We start from the raw sequence: 16,859 nt of genomic DNA, 5'->3' as shown, positions 1-16,859 counted from the left end.
AAAGTGTTTTCATTTATTTTAAACTTCCCGCACCTGTAACTTTGTGGCTGTGTTATTGCATTACGAAGGTCAAGGTTGCAGGTTTGATTCCCGCTGCGACAATCAAGTTTCAATGAAGTTGAAATGTTGAAATGTTCCTGTACTTAGATTGCAATGCACATTAAAGAATGCCAAGTGGTTAGAACTAATCTGGAGGCAGGGAAGCTTCACCTTGCATACTTGTGAGCGTGTCCGCACATGTTTGTGGCGCTGCAAGTTTCATGACTGATGAACATTTATTGTCTCTGATTTCAGGTTGATGTGCTCTCTTCACTACAGAAGCCAAAAAAGATCAGTGTGAAAGGCAGTGATGGCAAGACTTATGCTATGATGCTGAAGCCAAAAGTTAGTCACTTCAACACAGGCATCTCCTTTCACTTCATAATACTTTTTAAAGACATACCTATAGTCGGACACAACTTTAAAAATCTGCGGCGTTTCCTCCTCAAAGGCAGATGTACACAAACCTGCACCAATGGATGCACACTCCAGACTGACGTAGTGAGCCGGACGGCAGGTGCTCCCGCCTTCGAAGAACATTGCTATGTGCATGAGCGGGACTATTTCGCGGAGGCGATCGGCTGCCGTGCTTCAGTCATATGGGTGGGGGGAGGGGGGCTTCTCAGGACTTCCTCAATTGCATCCTGCTATAGTAGTATACTTGTGTTCACAGTCTCTGATCTTTGGGCAAATACCCTGCTCCTGGCTAGCGTTCCTAAACGCATGCACACAAATATGTATGCGTGTTTGTTACATACACACACATAAGTGTGTGCACGTGTGTAGTATGTTTAGGGTAGGGGGGGACTCGGATGCCAGTACGCATGTGGATACCTCAGGACAATAGAGTTATGCTTTATTGTCCTGAGGTATCCTTGTAAGAGCCCATCCTTGTAATGTAGTCACACTTCCATAGAAACAATGGTATAAATAAAACAGCACTTATCAATAGACAGGCCTTATTGGCACACTAATATCTGTTGCAGTATGCAACCCACTACCATGGAACCATGCAGTTCTGCACTGCTTAGAAAATGCACTGCTTAGAATTCGCAGCTAAGATCTCCATGTCACAAATAGTTGTAGCTATAGCTGTTGCAAAACACTATTTTTTTAACATTCACTAGCAACATACAATAACGTGCTCGAGTACTGTTACTCAGAGCTCTGAGGCTTACACTCTTGGTGAAAATATGTCCATTTAGCATATTTAGATGTTCTGTGTAAATACTAAAGGCATCCAATGGCTGCAGAAATACGCCAGCTTTATTGTCTTCAAAGGCCTATCTTCAAAGGTCAAAGACCTATCTCGACGGACCATAGAGAGCCTGCTCATTTCTGCAGTTGCAGGTTTCTGGGCTTGTTGGAGGTGCATAAGTGATGCAGATATTATGCTATGTGTAAGATTTTAAAGTGACAGAGGATCTTAGGTTAAACATCTTGCAATTTATATCTGTCAAACCTGCACTTCTCAAGACTCATTTACAAGGAATTGGTTTCGCATTACTGATGTGTTTTGCTTGACTGCACAGGATGACCTTCGCAAGGACTGCCGGCTCATGGAATTCAACAACCTCATGAACCGCTACCTCAAACAAAGTGCTGAAGGTCTCAAGCGCAGGTTACACATACGCACCTACGTATGTAGTGTCTTATAACTATTTTGACTTGGCACGTAGTAGTAGTATTACCTCATTATATGCGTTATTCCCTCGTCAAAATATTATCAAAATAGGGCAAAAGGATTGTAGTTTCCTGTGGTCAAGACAACCTCTCGTATTTTTAGTTACACTAAATCTTGTTAGTCTGCATAATGCGAAGGTTGTGGGTTCATATCCCTCTGGTGGCAAGTTGCTTTTCTTTTTCTTCCACTTTCATTTCCCTCTACCTTTAATTACTGGGCTTCAATTAAAAGCTACAAATAATGTGTTCTAGACTTTTCCTTTAGCTTCGTTATTTGTTGGCTTCATATAATTGTGCCAAACAAAATGGCTTCCTCGGTCGACTCCCATTCTGTAGCCTGATAAAGTACTCAGTATTCCTACAGAGCTCTGTTTTCATGAGTTATATAGTGAGAGTCTCAGTACTATTGTTTTAACTTCGTGCTGCTTTCTGCATTTTCTGTCTCTCTCTTTTCTTTTTTTTTTTACTGGACATAGAATGTGGTTCCCCTGAACGAGGAGTGTGGACTCATAGAGTGGATTCCAGACCTGCAGGGATTCCGGCTCATTCTGAACCGCACCTACCGCGAAAAGGGCTTGCTCGTCTCCAGCAAGGAGATAAAGGAGATGATGCCTGACCTCAGCGCAAGTGTCGAGTGCGTATCTTGTTGCCATTCATGTTCACACTTTGCAAAATAAAGCACGTCTACGTCGCGTAGTTTGATAGAGTAAGATTCTGTTCTATAACTAATGATGGTTGAGCAAGTGATGTCACTGGAAGCAACATTTCAAACTGGGGACTTGTCTTAATGAGGGCATGTTACCTTGTCAAAGCATTAGTTCCAGTGAAATCTCTTGTCTGTCAACTGTTGACCATGACTGTCTTCAACTTCCCATGTTCCCCTCTCCGTATTATTACAAGAAAAGATGAATATGTGTGCAGCAAAAAGAAATGCGTGGTGGTGGAAGCTTTAAGGAACATGACTGTGTGCTTTAATAAATAAAAATTGCGAATGACCTTCAGCCTAATTTATGTTCTCACTTTTTTCCTGAACAGGAAGAAACTGGCCATATTCAAGGAAAAGTTCCTTCCTCGATTTCCTCCTGTTTTCTATGAATGGTTCCGCAAGAACTTCCCCGACCCAACTGCCTGGTCAGTAAAATGGTCTGAAGCTGATTGTTGTAGTTTATTGTGGGAAGTATTGATGTATAAAGTTCACACAAACTTTTTTAAAAGTCCATTGAACTGCTGCTAGCGAAAATATTACATTCCTTCACTGCAACAGCTTCAGATTATGAGATCATCTGGTTCCAAGATGCACAGTTTTGTTACTGAAGAAGGCATCCACGTTTAGACTACTGCAATGGTCAACTTCCGCAACGCTCAACTTCTGCAACCTGAATGCATAGCTGCAAGTTTGCTCATACCATCAAAATTCATTCCAACATAGTCGTATCAGGCATCGAAGTACTAGCTTCATTGCATCCTATGTATATTTGTTAAAGGCGCACTACATTCATTACTCTCTGATGTTAGCTAGAAATGCCATATATTTACTTCATTACATCCATTGATTCGTTACAGTATCTGCATCAATAATATCGCGATTCAATTGTGTGTGCCTTCTACTTTCAGTAAAGCTGTACTGCTGCTGCCGTAGTTATTTTTGCACACATTCGTTCAGGCCTTGACATGCCACATTTATTATAGACTGTTGCTGACAAATTTGTTCAGTAAGGGTGGCACACTTTATTTAGTTACAAGGGATCACATCACAACAGCATGAAAGCGGTGCTGAGATCACCTTAGCACTGAATATCGAACATTGTAGAAAATAGACACAAATATTGAAGTGTGCTTTCCACTAAATTGTTGGCGTGTTCACTCAGACATTACAATGCACATAAGACAGGAAAGTGTAGGAACAGTGATCATACCATGAAAGTTTGCTCTTTCACACTCTAAACATCCCAACATTCGGAAATGCAGTGTCCCTATTACTGACATTTCTTCAAGAAGTTTCTGCATGGGAAAATATAACAGAAACTATATACTTTCTTTTTCACAGTATGCAGTACTGCTTGGCTGTTATGTGATCAATACCAATTGTATTAGCTTGCATTGGCTGAAGTTGAATGCATGAAATGTGCTTAACGCAAGATATAGTAAATATACAATGCAAAAATCTGTTTACAATGCTAACTAGAAAGCCTTCTGTTTCATATTCCACATATTTAGACTATGATGACATGGGTATATGGCAAAACTGTTACAACTCACTTTTCAGGCTGAACATTCACAAGTCTGTAACAGGTGCACTTTCTGCACAGACACTGGTTTTTAAGATACAAATTTTCATAAACCTCAACAAAATTTAGGTGTAGCAGCTGCCTGTATGGTCATCTGTTGTTTTAATGTGTGTACTTATATGTCTTAATCTCTCAGGTACACTGCAAGGCAGTCATACGCACAGACTGTTGCTGTGATGAGCATTGTTGGCTTCATCCTGGGTCTGGGTGACCGACACGGCGAGAACATCCTCTTTGACGCTTCGTGCGGAGACGCCGTGCACGTCGATTTCAACTGTCTCTTCAACAAGGCATGAAACCTTTTCTCTACTCTGGTTGCTGGGGTTTTCAAGTGCTTGCACGCTTTGCTTCCTCCTTATTTGAGATATGAGCAGTCATATATTAATTAAGGAATCTCGGGCTGACAGCTCCTCAGTGCTTGCTTTCTTGCAAACACGTAAAAGCGTTGCCTTCACAAAATTTGACAGACTTGTTGCTTGTGAGATGCAGGATAATGCGTGCCAGTACCTGCGATGCTTGTTGCTTTTGCAGTCAACAGTTACACAATGAGCAATCCATATTGTGTAAATAATGTGTGATTGTTGACACATCGCTCCTATTTTGCTTGCGTATCGTCCAAATTCTTTCTATTACTTTGCTGCATACACTAATTACATCGGTTCTGTATAACCTAGGTCACAGTTATGGGGGTTGGTGGGTATGCATTCACTGCACAAACAATGACGATGTTTATGACTCTTAACAGGGTGAAACTTTCGACTGGCCAGAGAAGGTTCCTTTCCGCCTGACACACAACATGGTAGATGCCATGGTGAGTTTATTGTGTTCTTACGTCCAACCTATAAATTTGTTGCCTGATATTGATAGTATGATAGCCAAACATAGCCTTCTTCCACCGTGTATGGTATGGTACTGTAGTATGGTACTATAGCGAGGCAGTGGACATTTTGTTGATTGCTATCAAATGTGGGTATCGCAAGGAATGAACAAGCTGATTCTGTCACCAGCAACATGCTTTGTACGTCTCGAAAGAAAGGGCCCCCCGAAATTTATAGATAGCAGAAAGGACATTTAGCTTCATCACTTTTCCATGACTTTCAGACCATAAGGTAGCATATAGTATACAGCTTTTGCTTGCCAGCAAAGTATACTTCTGTTATTTCTACATATTTGTCCACCTTAATCTACATATTTATCCACCTTAATGTTCTTTTGCAACTTTCAGGGTCCTCTGGGATACGAAGGTGTCTTCAGAAAAGCATGTGAAGTAACACTACGTATCATGAGGAACGAGACAGATGCCCTGATGAGGTGAAAACCAGAGCAGATCATCCTCCAACTCTGCAGTGTTCTTTATGGATATGTTGCATATGAAGTTTTTCTTTTTATGCACACACATTTCACAGTTTGCACATTTCGGTTATTGTACTGTACTGAAACCTGGTTCTTCGTTGCAATTGGTTTGTTTGTTTTTCTCTTATAGTGTGCTGAAACCATTTGTTCATGACCCTCTCGTTGAGTGGAGCAAAGCACCGAAAGGTGCAAGAGGTCATCAGTCGGAGTCGGGAGAGATCATCAATGAAAAGGCAAGCTAGTGTGAAAGAAGTGCAGCCTAATCACTTGACACGCGGTGTTCTGTGGTATTTTGCTTTGACAGAAGGGAATCAGTGTGAACCAGTAAGCCTGGTTTGGTCTGCATGCAATAAACGAAAGGGCAAAAGTACTGTGTGCTGTGCCACATTTGCAGAAAGAAATTGAAACATCTTATTTACTTGTTCTTTCATGGCAACTCCTTATTTGCTTGCTTGCTAACTTATTTATTTGTCTGTGTCTGTTCGTCCGTCCGTCCGTCCGTCCGTCCGTCCGTTTGTTTGTTTGTTTGTTTGTTTGTTTGTTTAGACATCCTCTTTCATGCAAGGCCTGCAACTAAGCCGCTGCATGCAGGCTGTGATGTCTGATGAGGTCATCTAGTGGTAATCCACCGAACGTCCGTTAACTGACTGGAACAGTTGTGAAACAGGCCATTCGGCCAACAACATTGTACAGAGCCGTCCACTTCTACCCTGAACACCGCGCCGTGCGGCCGGCGCTCCGCGGAGCGCCTCTGCCGGGCGCTTCGGAAACTAGCGCACAAGCGCAATGACAGCTGTAGGCGGGGCCTTCGCCGCGTCGTCTGCTGGAGCGCGGCTGCTCGACCGAATTGCGCCTGCTTTGCGGTGAAGCAAGCATCACTCTTGTTATATGGGCACGCAAATTGGGAAGTTGGTGCGGTTCTCGTTCCTGCGTCCTTCATTCCTGTACGCTTGAATGATCCGGTTGACAGTTGCAAGATGACGGTTCGTCATCGCAGATATTGCACGTTGAGAATATCTTCTAAGGCAGAAATCTACGATGCGTCGTCTTTCGTCTTTCGGTACTGTCGGCATGGTCCTTTAATCGGGAGGCAATACTGGAATGAAGTACTACCGAACATATGCAGCCCCTTTATTACGCGGCGATAAAAAAAAAAGTTTGACGGCGCTACGAATTGAAGGGTCACATGAGCAGTGGGCTAACGTTTCGAGTCAAGAAAGATATGAAGCGATAAGCGGGCCTTGTGTCGCCCAAAGACAAAAAAGGAATGAAGCTTTATTCTGCACCTGCTCACAGCAGTAAAAATTTGTCATCGGCGCTTGTTTGGTGCACTCATTGCCCCGTACGAGTTCTGCTGAAAACTCTATTAGAACGTTTCTTAATTTCTATGCATCAATAGCACGAAGAAACACGGCTGCCAGTAGGCAGTGAATAGGGTGGAATATTGGCGAGTTAAATTCGGCAGCACATGAAAACAGCGCTATTCGTAACACATAAATGCTATAATATCAGTTTTCTAAGATTAACGGACAAGTCACATTCTTTTGTTTACAGGTTAGTAACTAATCAAAATTTTCAAACATTCCAAGATGTTATGTCAGAACTTACACGATATATTCATCACTAATTTTGCGGCGCTCAACTTTGCGCTGATCAAAAACAGTCGTGTGAGCTGCGGGATATTCTTTCTGTTCCGCCGAATCACTCAGTTGTGGCAGTGCCAGCGCCGCTTGAAAGTTTTGCTCATGTATGGGCCGAGGTTTATTACTTGTACGATTGCTTGCAAAAAAGCCAGTCTCTGCGCTTCTCGAGAACCGCACCAAATTCTCAATTCGCGTGCGCTTATAACAAGGGTTATGCTTGCTTCACCGCGAAGCAGGCGCAATTCGGTCGAGCAGCCGCGCTCCAGCAGACGACGCGGCGAAGGCCCCGCCTACAGCTGTCATTGCGCTTGCGCGCTAGTTTCCGAAGCGCCCGGCAGAGGCGCTCCGCGGAGCGCAGGCCGCACGGTGCGGTGTTCAGGGTAGAAGTGGACGGCTCTGTACATTGGAAAAGGAACAAGAATAAAAGAACAGAGGGCCTCGCGCTCTTTGTTCATCGGCGTCGGACTGATGTGGTCGTTTGTTCGAGGGCTCTCGTCGAACGCCGTGCGTGAGCCTCGGTTGGACGGCGGGGCGCGATCATAGCTACATGATCGCGATACAACAAAATGGCGACGAGAAAAAAACTTGTGAGTGCAACGCTTCAGTTTACAATTATTTACGCTTGACTTCAGTTTCCTGTGTGCGTCACTCGTGCCTCTTCTGGAATGATGTCAGTCATAGCTCCAGCACCGTTCTTATCTGCACCTGGTAACCCTCCGGTGCCGTGGAAGCGATGGCTAAAGCTTTTCAAGGCGTACCTTGTGTCGGTCGGAGGCAGCGACTGGTCAGCAGAGCGAAAAGCGGCTCTTCTCCTGACATCACTCGGAGCGGAGGGACAGCGTCAGTACTTTAACAATGAAGAAGTGAAGCAAGCAGCAGCAGCCAGCGTCCCTACAGACGCAACGCCCACAGCCCCGCAACCTCAAGTTTCAACTGCACCGGTTTCGACATCTGAGCGTCGCACGGGAGAATCCGACGACTACACGGAGTTACTGAATAACTTAAACCTGCTCTTCGAGGATGCAACAAATTTCATCGTTGAGAGGCATCAGTTCTGCAGGAGGCTGCAACTGCCGGGCGAGCCTTTCACCCAGTATGTCGCTGAACTCAAACAACTGGCGTTGACTTGTGAATTTGGTTCGACATTCGACGAACGCATACGTGATCAAGTCGTTGAAGGAGTCTCCAGCCCAGCGTTGCGCGAGTGTTTCTTGAACGCTGGCCGAACACTTACGTTGGCCAAGGCTGAAGAAATCGGCAAAGCTTTGGAAGCAATACAGCAAGCTAACGCTGTTTATGATGGAGCACCAGTCCAACGCATCGACGAATCTGCAGTGCAAAATCAGACGCTAGATGAGCAGTGTGTCCTTCAAGCACCTTCTGGATTTCGCGCGCCCGTTTATGAGCCAGATAGCGTTCGACGCAACTACGCAGCAGCGGGCTTGCGCCATGGCGTCCGTGCAGCAGAAGAAGGTGCCAGAAGCAACCAAGATAACGATCGTCGATCCTTTTGCTACCGTTGCGGTTCCATGAAGCACAAAGCAAATGCAAGAAACTGCCCAGCCCGCAGTCAACAGTGCCACAAATGTGGGAAGATTGGACATTTTGCGGTTGTTTGCCGTCAACAACAGTCCGCAGAAGTGGGAGCGTCGCAAGCCGCTGTCTCCACTGTAGAAGAACATGTTGTCCTGAATTCTCCACATGTTCTTGGCGTAGAACTGCCACGTTACAAGAAGGAAATCATTGTCCGCATAACATTTAAAGGAAATACGCTTCCTCTTCTTGTGGATACTGGCGCTGCCGTATCCCTCGTAAATAACGCCGATTTTCAGAAATATTTTGCAAGATTTTGCACCTTGTCTCCTTCAGCGCTGGGTCTTCGGGACTATTCTGGCAAGTTGATTTCTAGTCTCGGCACCTTCGAAGCGGAGATCGAATACAGCGGTACTCAAGCAACTGTGACATTTTACGTCACACAGAAAGGTACTTCGCTGCTCGGCCTTGACGCCATCCAGAAGCTACAAATTAATATTGTAGGCTCAACCCTGACTTGCCTTCACACTACTACAAATCATTTGGAGCTTCCGGAAAACACGCCTCCAGGATTTGAAGCACTGTTTTCAGAAGGCCTTGGATTTGTCAAAGACTACGTGCATCAGATAAAACGCCGACCGGATGTAACTCCCGTGAGTGCCAAACTGAGACGCCTTCCTCTGGCACTCAGACAGCAGGCCTCTGACGAACTAGCACGCTTGGAACACGAAGACATAATCGAACGCGTCGACGCATCGGAGTGGGTGTCTCCACTGGTTGTAGTGAAAAAGAAGGATGGATCGCTGCGCCTGTGTGTGGACTTGCGGGAACCCAACAAGGCCATCGTAGTCGACGGTTACCCTCTTCCGCATACCGAGGAGCTTCTGCAACTGCTCGCCGGAGCCACATGGTTCTCAAAGCTGGACTTAGCCTCGGCATACCATCAAGTAGAACTTACAGAAAACAGTCGTGAGTTGACAACATTCATTTCTCATGAGGGACTATTTAGATTTAAAAGAGTGTGTTTTGGACTAGCTTCCGCCCCAGCTACGTTTCAAAAGCTTATGTCAAATGTTTTGAAGGGTTGTGCTAACGTAGTCTGTTATTTAGATGACATTTTGGTTTGGGGAAGGACCAAGTCGGAGCACGACCGCAACTTGAAGGAAGTGCTATCACGCATTTACAACACAGGGATGAAATTGAATCATAAATGCGTTTTCGCAGTGCGAGAACTAACATTTTTGGGACACAACATTTCGGCTGAAGGTCTCTCTCCCATGGAATCAAAAATTAAAGCGATAGTTAGTGCACCTGCACCACATGACATCAAGTCCCTTCAGTCATTCCTAGGATTGACCGGCTACTATGCCAAGTTCCTACATCATTATGCAGATTTGGTGGAACCGTTGCGCAAAATGCTCCGACAAGGTCAGTCATTCGAATGGACGGCTGAAGCTCAGAAGGGCTTTGACCAGTTGAAAGAGAGGTTGGCATGCAAACCTGTTGTGCAGATGTTCAACCCTGAGCTACCTGTCATAGTCACTACGGACGCGTCGGACGTCGGGTTAGGAGCGGTCTTACAGCAAAAGGAGGGATCACATCTTCACACAGTGGCCTTTGCATCACGCACCCTCTCACCGGCTGAAAGGAAATATTCAGTAGGGGAACGTGAAGCGCTTGCGTGTTTATTCGCTTGCGAAAAATGGCACGTGTATCTGTGGGGTAGACGCTTTACACTCAGAACCGATCACCAAGCATTAGTTGCTTTACTATCAGCTGGAGATTCTGGTCGTCGACCATTACGCATTTCTCGATGGACAGCTCGGTTACTGTATTACAACTTTCAAATAGAGTATTGCAGAGGCACGCAAAATAACGTTGCAGACGCTTTGTCAAGACTGCCCATCAACGAACATAACGCCAGTACTGAGGAAGAAGAAGAAATAGTGTCGCTGGTAACTTCGGCAGTTGACAAAGCTACCGTACAGGCTGCTACAGCCAATGACCCTACGTTGACTAAAGTAATTCAGCAACTCAGTAAAGGCTGGTTACATAAGAAGGCGCTATCGGCTGACCTGATCCCATTTTTTCACATTCAAGATGAATTGTCCCTGGTAGATGGTCTTCTAATGCGCGCAGATCGCATAGTAATTCCCGAAGTGCTTCGCTCCACTTTTTTGCATTTGGCACATGAATTGCATCCTGGCATAGTCCGCACAAAGGAACTTCTAAGAGAGAGATACTGGTGGCCTCATTTAGATAGGCAAGTCGAGGAATGTGTCAAAAATTGTCTCATATGTCAGTCAGCAGATAAGTCGGCCAAACCGGCCTTTGCGCCTTTACAACCTGTTCCTTGGCCAGATCAGCCCTGGCAAAAGTTAGCCATGGATATAGTCGGACCCTTGAACATCACACCCAGTCCAACTTATGCAATTACTGTCATGGATTATTACTCTCGATGGCCGGAAGTATGTTTTACTTCCTCCACGACATCGCACGACGTCATGGATTTTCTTAAATCTCTCTTCAGCAGAGAGGGATTCCCAAGCCAAATCGTTACCGACAATGGTCCTCAATTCATTTCCAAACCGTTCCAGGATTTTCTAAAGGAAAGAGGCATTCAGCACTGCAAATCATCGAATTATTATCCGCAATCCAATGGCTTACTCGAACGGTTTAATAGAGTACTGAAGGAAGCAATACAGGTCGCACAGCTGGAAGGCAAACCAGTGAAACAGACCGTTCTGGAGTATCTAGCCTTGTATCGATTTTCACCGCATGCGACAACGGGAGTTTCTCCCGCAGTACTTTTACATGGCCGACAGCCTCGAACAAAATTGGATTTGAGTAACGCGAACTCAAAGTTCCGAAAACCAAATCTGCCGCAGAACGTAACTACCAATCAGTCCCATAATGGAGCGCAATCAGAGGACAGTTCATTTCTGAAATCGCAAACTCGCAACAGAATAGAGAGTAAGCAGCAACAGATGAAAGCCTATGTCGATAAGCGTAGAGGCGCCAAGTACCCCTTAGTACAAGTTGGGGATTTTGTTAAAGTTCGGTCACACCGAACAGGTACAAACAAATACTTAGGCCCCTTTCAAGTCATGCAAAGGAGAGGTCAAAACTCATTTCTACTTAGTGACGGTAAGACTTGGAATGTTTCGAAATTAGTGCGAATACCGCCGCGTGCAGCGACTGATGAATGCCTTCCACACCCAGATTATTCATATGCCGGACTAGCTCGCTATTTCGGCTGCCCGCTCACGGACGAAGGCTCTGATGTTACCCATAATGCCACAAATATTCCGCACAGAAATACTCTGACTGAGGTAGATGTACCAACGCCTGAATACCTGCCATCTACCGCTGCAGACCTCTGCAACCAGGAGGGGGAAGATAACGCGATGCCACCATCAGCTGACAGTAGCAGCGAACAGGCGGATTCGAACGCTCAAACTGGACGTCCAGTACGCAAGCGCCAACCGCCAAGATGGACCAGGGACTACAAGATGTAGTTTTTAGCCTCTTGATGCGAGGTCTTGTAATTTTGCTGCTCGGTGCATTAATATGTCTGTTGTGTTTCTTTTTCTTTCGTTTTGTTGTTCTAATGTGAGAAGTACCTTCCAATATTTTTTATCATTATTTCTTTACTTTCGTGTGTGAATGTCATATTTTCAGACATGCTTGTTGTTTAGGATGTAACGTTGTTATTCTGCTTTCACTAACTAAGAGCGCCTTTTTCAAGGAGGGGATGATGTGATGTCTGATGAGGTCATCTAGTGGTAATCCACCGAACGTCCGTTAACTGACTGGAACAGTTGTGAAACAGGCCATTCGGCCAACAACATTGTACATTGGAAAAGGAACAAGAATAAAAGAACAGAGGGCCTCGCGCTCTTTGTTCATCGGCGTCGGACTGATGTGGTCGTTTGTTCGAGGGCTCTCGTCGAACGCCGTGCATGAGCCTCGGTTGGACGGCGGGGCACGATCATAGCTACATGATCGCGGTACAACACAGGCCTCACAAAACACCACCAGTGGTGACACCACCCCTAACATCACATTGTTGTTTCTTATGTGCTATGTGTACATGATGAAATGAAGGTGGCACAAAGCAACAAAAATGAGAGATTTAAACAGGACACCACAAGTACAAGTGCTTGTGGTGTCCTGTCTAGCTCTTTTTGCCTGTGCAGGCAATAAAAGTAGCGCAAAACAACAGGCATAATGAGCTAGACAGGACACCACAAGCACTTGTACTAGTGGTGTCCTGTTTAAATCTCTCATTTCAGTTGCTTTGTGCTACCTTCATTCCATCACTGAAACGTACCAACTAGCCCAATTGTCTACCTTGCTATGTGTATACATTTTTGTTAAATTGTGCACTTTTTTGTTATCTCTTGCATTATACACTGTGCATCTCAGTTACTCTGTTTCAGGCCTTGCATTATGTTGGTGTGCCTTGACATTACTTCACTCTCTATGCGCCCGTTGTCAGGCCCTGGTCAATGTGAATGGAATCGAGCAGAGGCTAAAGGGTGTCTACCGGGGTCGCAACAAGCCTGCTGGACCACCGCTTTCTGTTGAGGGTCAAGTGGACAGCCTTATTCAGGTAGGACTCTCGCTGATTTAAATACAGTGAATAACAAAGTATCTTTAAGGGAATGGGGATCCATCCAGTGAACAATTTCCTGAAATATTTTAGATAAAGTTAGCGTACAAATTAAGGGAAGAGGATGAGAGAACAATAGTACAAACTAGTTCTATGGGCTGACAGCAGAATCTTCTAGCGTGATGTCTATGTACCGTCAGTGCCTCATGCACCACAACATGGTGTTGTACTGAAGCGTATTCTAGTACTATGGCTGCAGCTGAGTTCCTCTTGGCTCATAATTCATGTGGCACGACATTACACTTTCTTTTACATGATGACACTTCTGTGTGCTCAGTACTCACTTATGTTATGAAATACTCTCACTAGCCAATAGCAGTTCATCTCTGGTCATAATGCTTGTACATGGGATATTTTTTAAATGCGAAGCATTTCTTAGTGAACCCAAGGCACTTTGAGCGTTTCTATCTATGTATCTGTCGGTCTATCTAGCTATCTAGCCACCTATGTCTGGATGCTCTTGTGATCGCCTCCTTAACTGGGTGTTGACCTAAATTGCCATGGCAGGAGGGTAAGGGGTTTTCATGAAGATGAATGTCTCGTCATGACATGAATAACATGAAAATCTTGTCGGGTTCGTCGAACCCTTTCAAGACATGTGTGGCACATAACCGTTTACCAGGGGCCGCGCAGGAACCACGGTGTATGGGTATGCGCCATAGGTGATTGACAGTTTATATCTACCCAGAAACAGCAAGAACAAACATTGGTCTTTAAATTCGAGAACATTAAGAAAAACCAACATCGACAGCGTTGATCCAACGAATGCAAAGAATAAAATTTAGGATCCCAGCAGGAATCGAACCCAAGCATTCTGCGTGGCAGTCAGGTATTCTACCACAGAGCCACACCAGGTCTAGAAACTGCTTTGGAAAAACACCCCATGCAGGTGCAATGTTGGTGCAACGTCAATTGTGGTTGTGGTGTTGGCTATCTAATTTTATAACTAAGCAATTAACACTGCATATGTACTCCTACGATACAGGCGTCATGTCAGGTTAATGTCTGTGGTTCCAGTGTTGGCTCCGCTTTTATAGCAGTCTAATAAGCATTACATTTGTATTCCTATGGTTCAGCAAGCTTTATTCAAGCATTGCTCAACACCAGAGGAATGCGCTAAGAAAAGTTACGTATGATATTTACATCATCGCACCGTAAAGTGTACTTCGTTTCGATAATACGAATGCATGGGCTCTAACATGAGTGCTGATGTTACGTCAGACCGTAAGTTACCCTTTAAACGCCAGTGTTGTCGATGTGCCTTGTAAGCCCACAATGTTCACACAACTGCTACACTTACAAAAACACATAAATCCACCTCGTAACGCTTGGCTCAAAGCCAAAAGATGCAACATAGAACTACTTGCTGACTGCTCCGCATGAAACCGATTCCCACAAGGCATGGGATCTGCCGAATTTTTATTAATGTATATCCTGGCGTACTTACATTTCGTTCCTTGGTGCAGCATGCTGTCATACTTTGTTCGTTAGCATGTAGTCAAATATAGTACAGGCTACCTACAACACACTATTTTTTGGCTCCTGGATACTTCTCGTATTTTTAAATGCTAATTCGATTTATAGTCCCCTTGGTTTTCCTTTTTTTTACTTCTGGTCTAAAAAGTTCATGCAATGTTTAAGTTAAGAGTGTAATGCTGTATCCATACAAATATGGTATGTGCAAATCGGTATTGGTTGCATGATGGTGTTGCATGACTATGCTATGTGTCTGTGTTGTGTGAGCCTGCAATGTAGCGGCAGCGATGCAATGGTAATTACGGCGAGAATGGATTAGAATGCGCAGTTGCGTGTGTGGCTTCGTTCAGGTTTTTCACTTCCTCTGGCTTGCAGATGGCTTTTGTTTGTTTTCATCTGCTCAAAGTAACCACTGTTTGAATTCATCCTCGTGTATTTGTGCACTGCTTTTTTTTTTACTGATGCAGGAGGCAACTAGCGAGGTCAACCTGTGCCAGATGTATGTTGGCTGGGGTGCCTACCTCTGATGGTCTTCTCACTGCAAGTTTAGTATACGTGGCATCTCTTCACTGAAGAGCTTGGGCATTCTTTCAGCACTGCACATAGTAACATGTACTAGTATAGTAAGGCTGCAGACTCCTCAGCATCCCTTTTTTTTCATGCATGAAAAAGCATCTTGTACTTTAAGTCATAATTCATTTCATCTATCCATCGCAGTTGCCTTATTCCTGCACAGTTCCCAAGCAGTGAGCTTACCTGACCACGTGTTCTTCGATTGATTTTGTGATCCGTTATGTTGGTCACTAGGTACTGTGTCATTGACTAGACTGCAGCATTTTGTGCAGCTCAAATGTATTTATTAACCTACATTAAGGCATTGTGTCACAATGAGAAGTACAGTAACATGTATTTTTGCAACACAGAGCAGCATTTCTGTGCTCAGGGGCTATGAGTTAATTGATTTATTGAGAGCCAAGGGAACAAACAGTGATGACGTTTGTTGTTCCATCCAAATTTTATTCTTTGTTGAGTGTGTTTTTTACTGTTGGTACGGCCATTAAATTTTACGAAGCATTGCTCACGAGTCGCTGTGTTTTCAACGGACAAACATAGTATACTACTGTCTTGCTCGCAGGCAATAAATTCAAGTTTATGCAAGGCAAGAGAAAATTTATTCTATGTTCATAGGTGTATATGAAACGTTTATCCAAGAAATGCCTTGTACTTGTTGCCCTACCTGAACAACACCAAGCCAATGTGACAGACGGCTTTACGTAAACAGTGTCCACTCTATGTTTACAAACATTGTTTATGCTAGGCATGAGTGCATTTGAAGCAAAACTTTATCTGACTCTTGCACCTCCTCCCCACTTTCTTGTCTGGCTGAGTAAAGCACACCAATACCGGAATGTACTAATCAAAAGGGGGTGGCTTGGTGAGCCAATCCTGATGCCATGCGATGTACTACGTATTTGTACATGTTTTATTATGGTGTATATACTACATACAGTGGGTTTTGAAAAACTGTGGAGGCGGGCTGAAGGATTTTGAACACACCCCCACCCCCACCATCCACAACTCTGCCTATGCCAAACAATGGCTCAAATCACGTCAGACTGACCTGAAAGAGATCAGAAACAGTAATGAGGGCTCCACCTTAAAGGGACGCTCCAACACTTTTTCAGCAAGGTCAGAAAACGCTGCCGATCGGTAGTCGAGGCTCCTGAAAACACGCGAGCCAAATATTATAGCGCAGCATGCGGCCTGGAATTTACAATTAATTCTCAAAGTCAGCTAGAAATCGTTCCCTCTTCTTTTTACAAATGATGCCATATACCCAAATGACCTTGCTACATACACAACTTCAAGGTCATTGGCTGATATGAGCATCATTAGCTGCATAGTTAACAAGGTCACCTTGTGCCCGCGCCCACGCTTGCTACCACACTAAAAGTAAGCCGCGCGTTCAAAGAAAAAGTGCTCAAGGTCATGAAGGTGCGGGACGTAACTTCTTTCCCTCGAGCAATCCCTCCCTGATTAGCTTCCAGCACGCTTGTCGGGGCAAGAGAAAAGAGAGAGCAATTACAGCGTGCAACAAATCTCTTTAACTCCGCTCGTACTTGACAGATTCTAAAAATTGTTGCGGCGGTCAATTCGTGAGGCAATAAA

General features: G+C 44.6%; 1 protein-coding gene across 1 annotated transcript in view; it reads left to right on the top strand.

Moving 5' to 3' along the window:
- Positions 1–15,767, top strand: part of LOC119387427 (serine/threonine-protein kinase ATR) — a 90,267-nt gene extending 74,500 nt beyond the window's left edge. Inside the window, exons 53-62 of the mRNA XM_037654820.2 lie at positions 295–384; positions 1,572–1,679; positions 2,199–2,356; positions 2,758–2,853; positions 4,147–4,300; positions 4,756–4,821; positions 5,236–5,321; positions 5,494–5,596; positions 13,041–13,154; positions 15,158–15,767. Coding sequence (XP_037510748.1) covers positions 295–384; positions 1,572–1,679; positions 2,199–2,356; positions 2,758–2,853; positions 4,147–4,300; positions 4,756–4,821; positions 5,236–5,321; positions 5,494–5,596; positions 13,041–13,154; positions 15,158–15,217 — 1,035 coding nt within the window. The 3' untranslated portion in view covers positions 15,218–15,767. The remainder of the gene's footprint in view (positions 1–294; positions 385–1,571; positions 1,680–2,198; positions 2,357–2,757; positions 2,854–4,146; positions 4,301–4,755; positions 4,822–5,235; positions 5,322–5,493; positions 5,597–13,040; positions 13,155–15,157) is intronic.
- Positions 15,768–16,859: the final 1,092 nt, after the last annotated feature.

Source organism: Rhipicephalus sanguineus, chromosome 3, assembly GCF_013339695.2.
Source record: "Rhipicephalus sanguineus isolate Rsan-2018 chromosome 3, BIME_Rsan_1.4, whole genome shotgun sequence".
NCBI lineage: Eukaryota > Metazoa > Arthropoda > Arachnida > Ixodida > Ixodidae > Rhipicephalus > Rhipicephalus sanguineus.
Note: the sequence above shows the minus strand (reverse complement) of the source record. Positions and strands in the feature narration are given on the sequence as shown.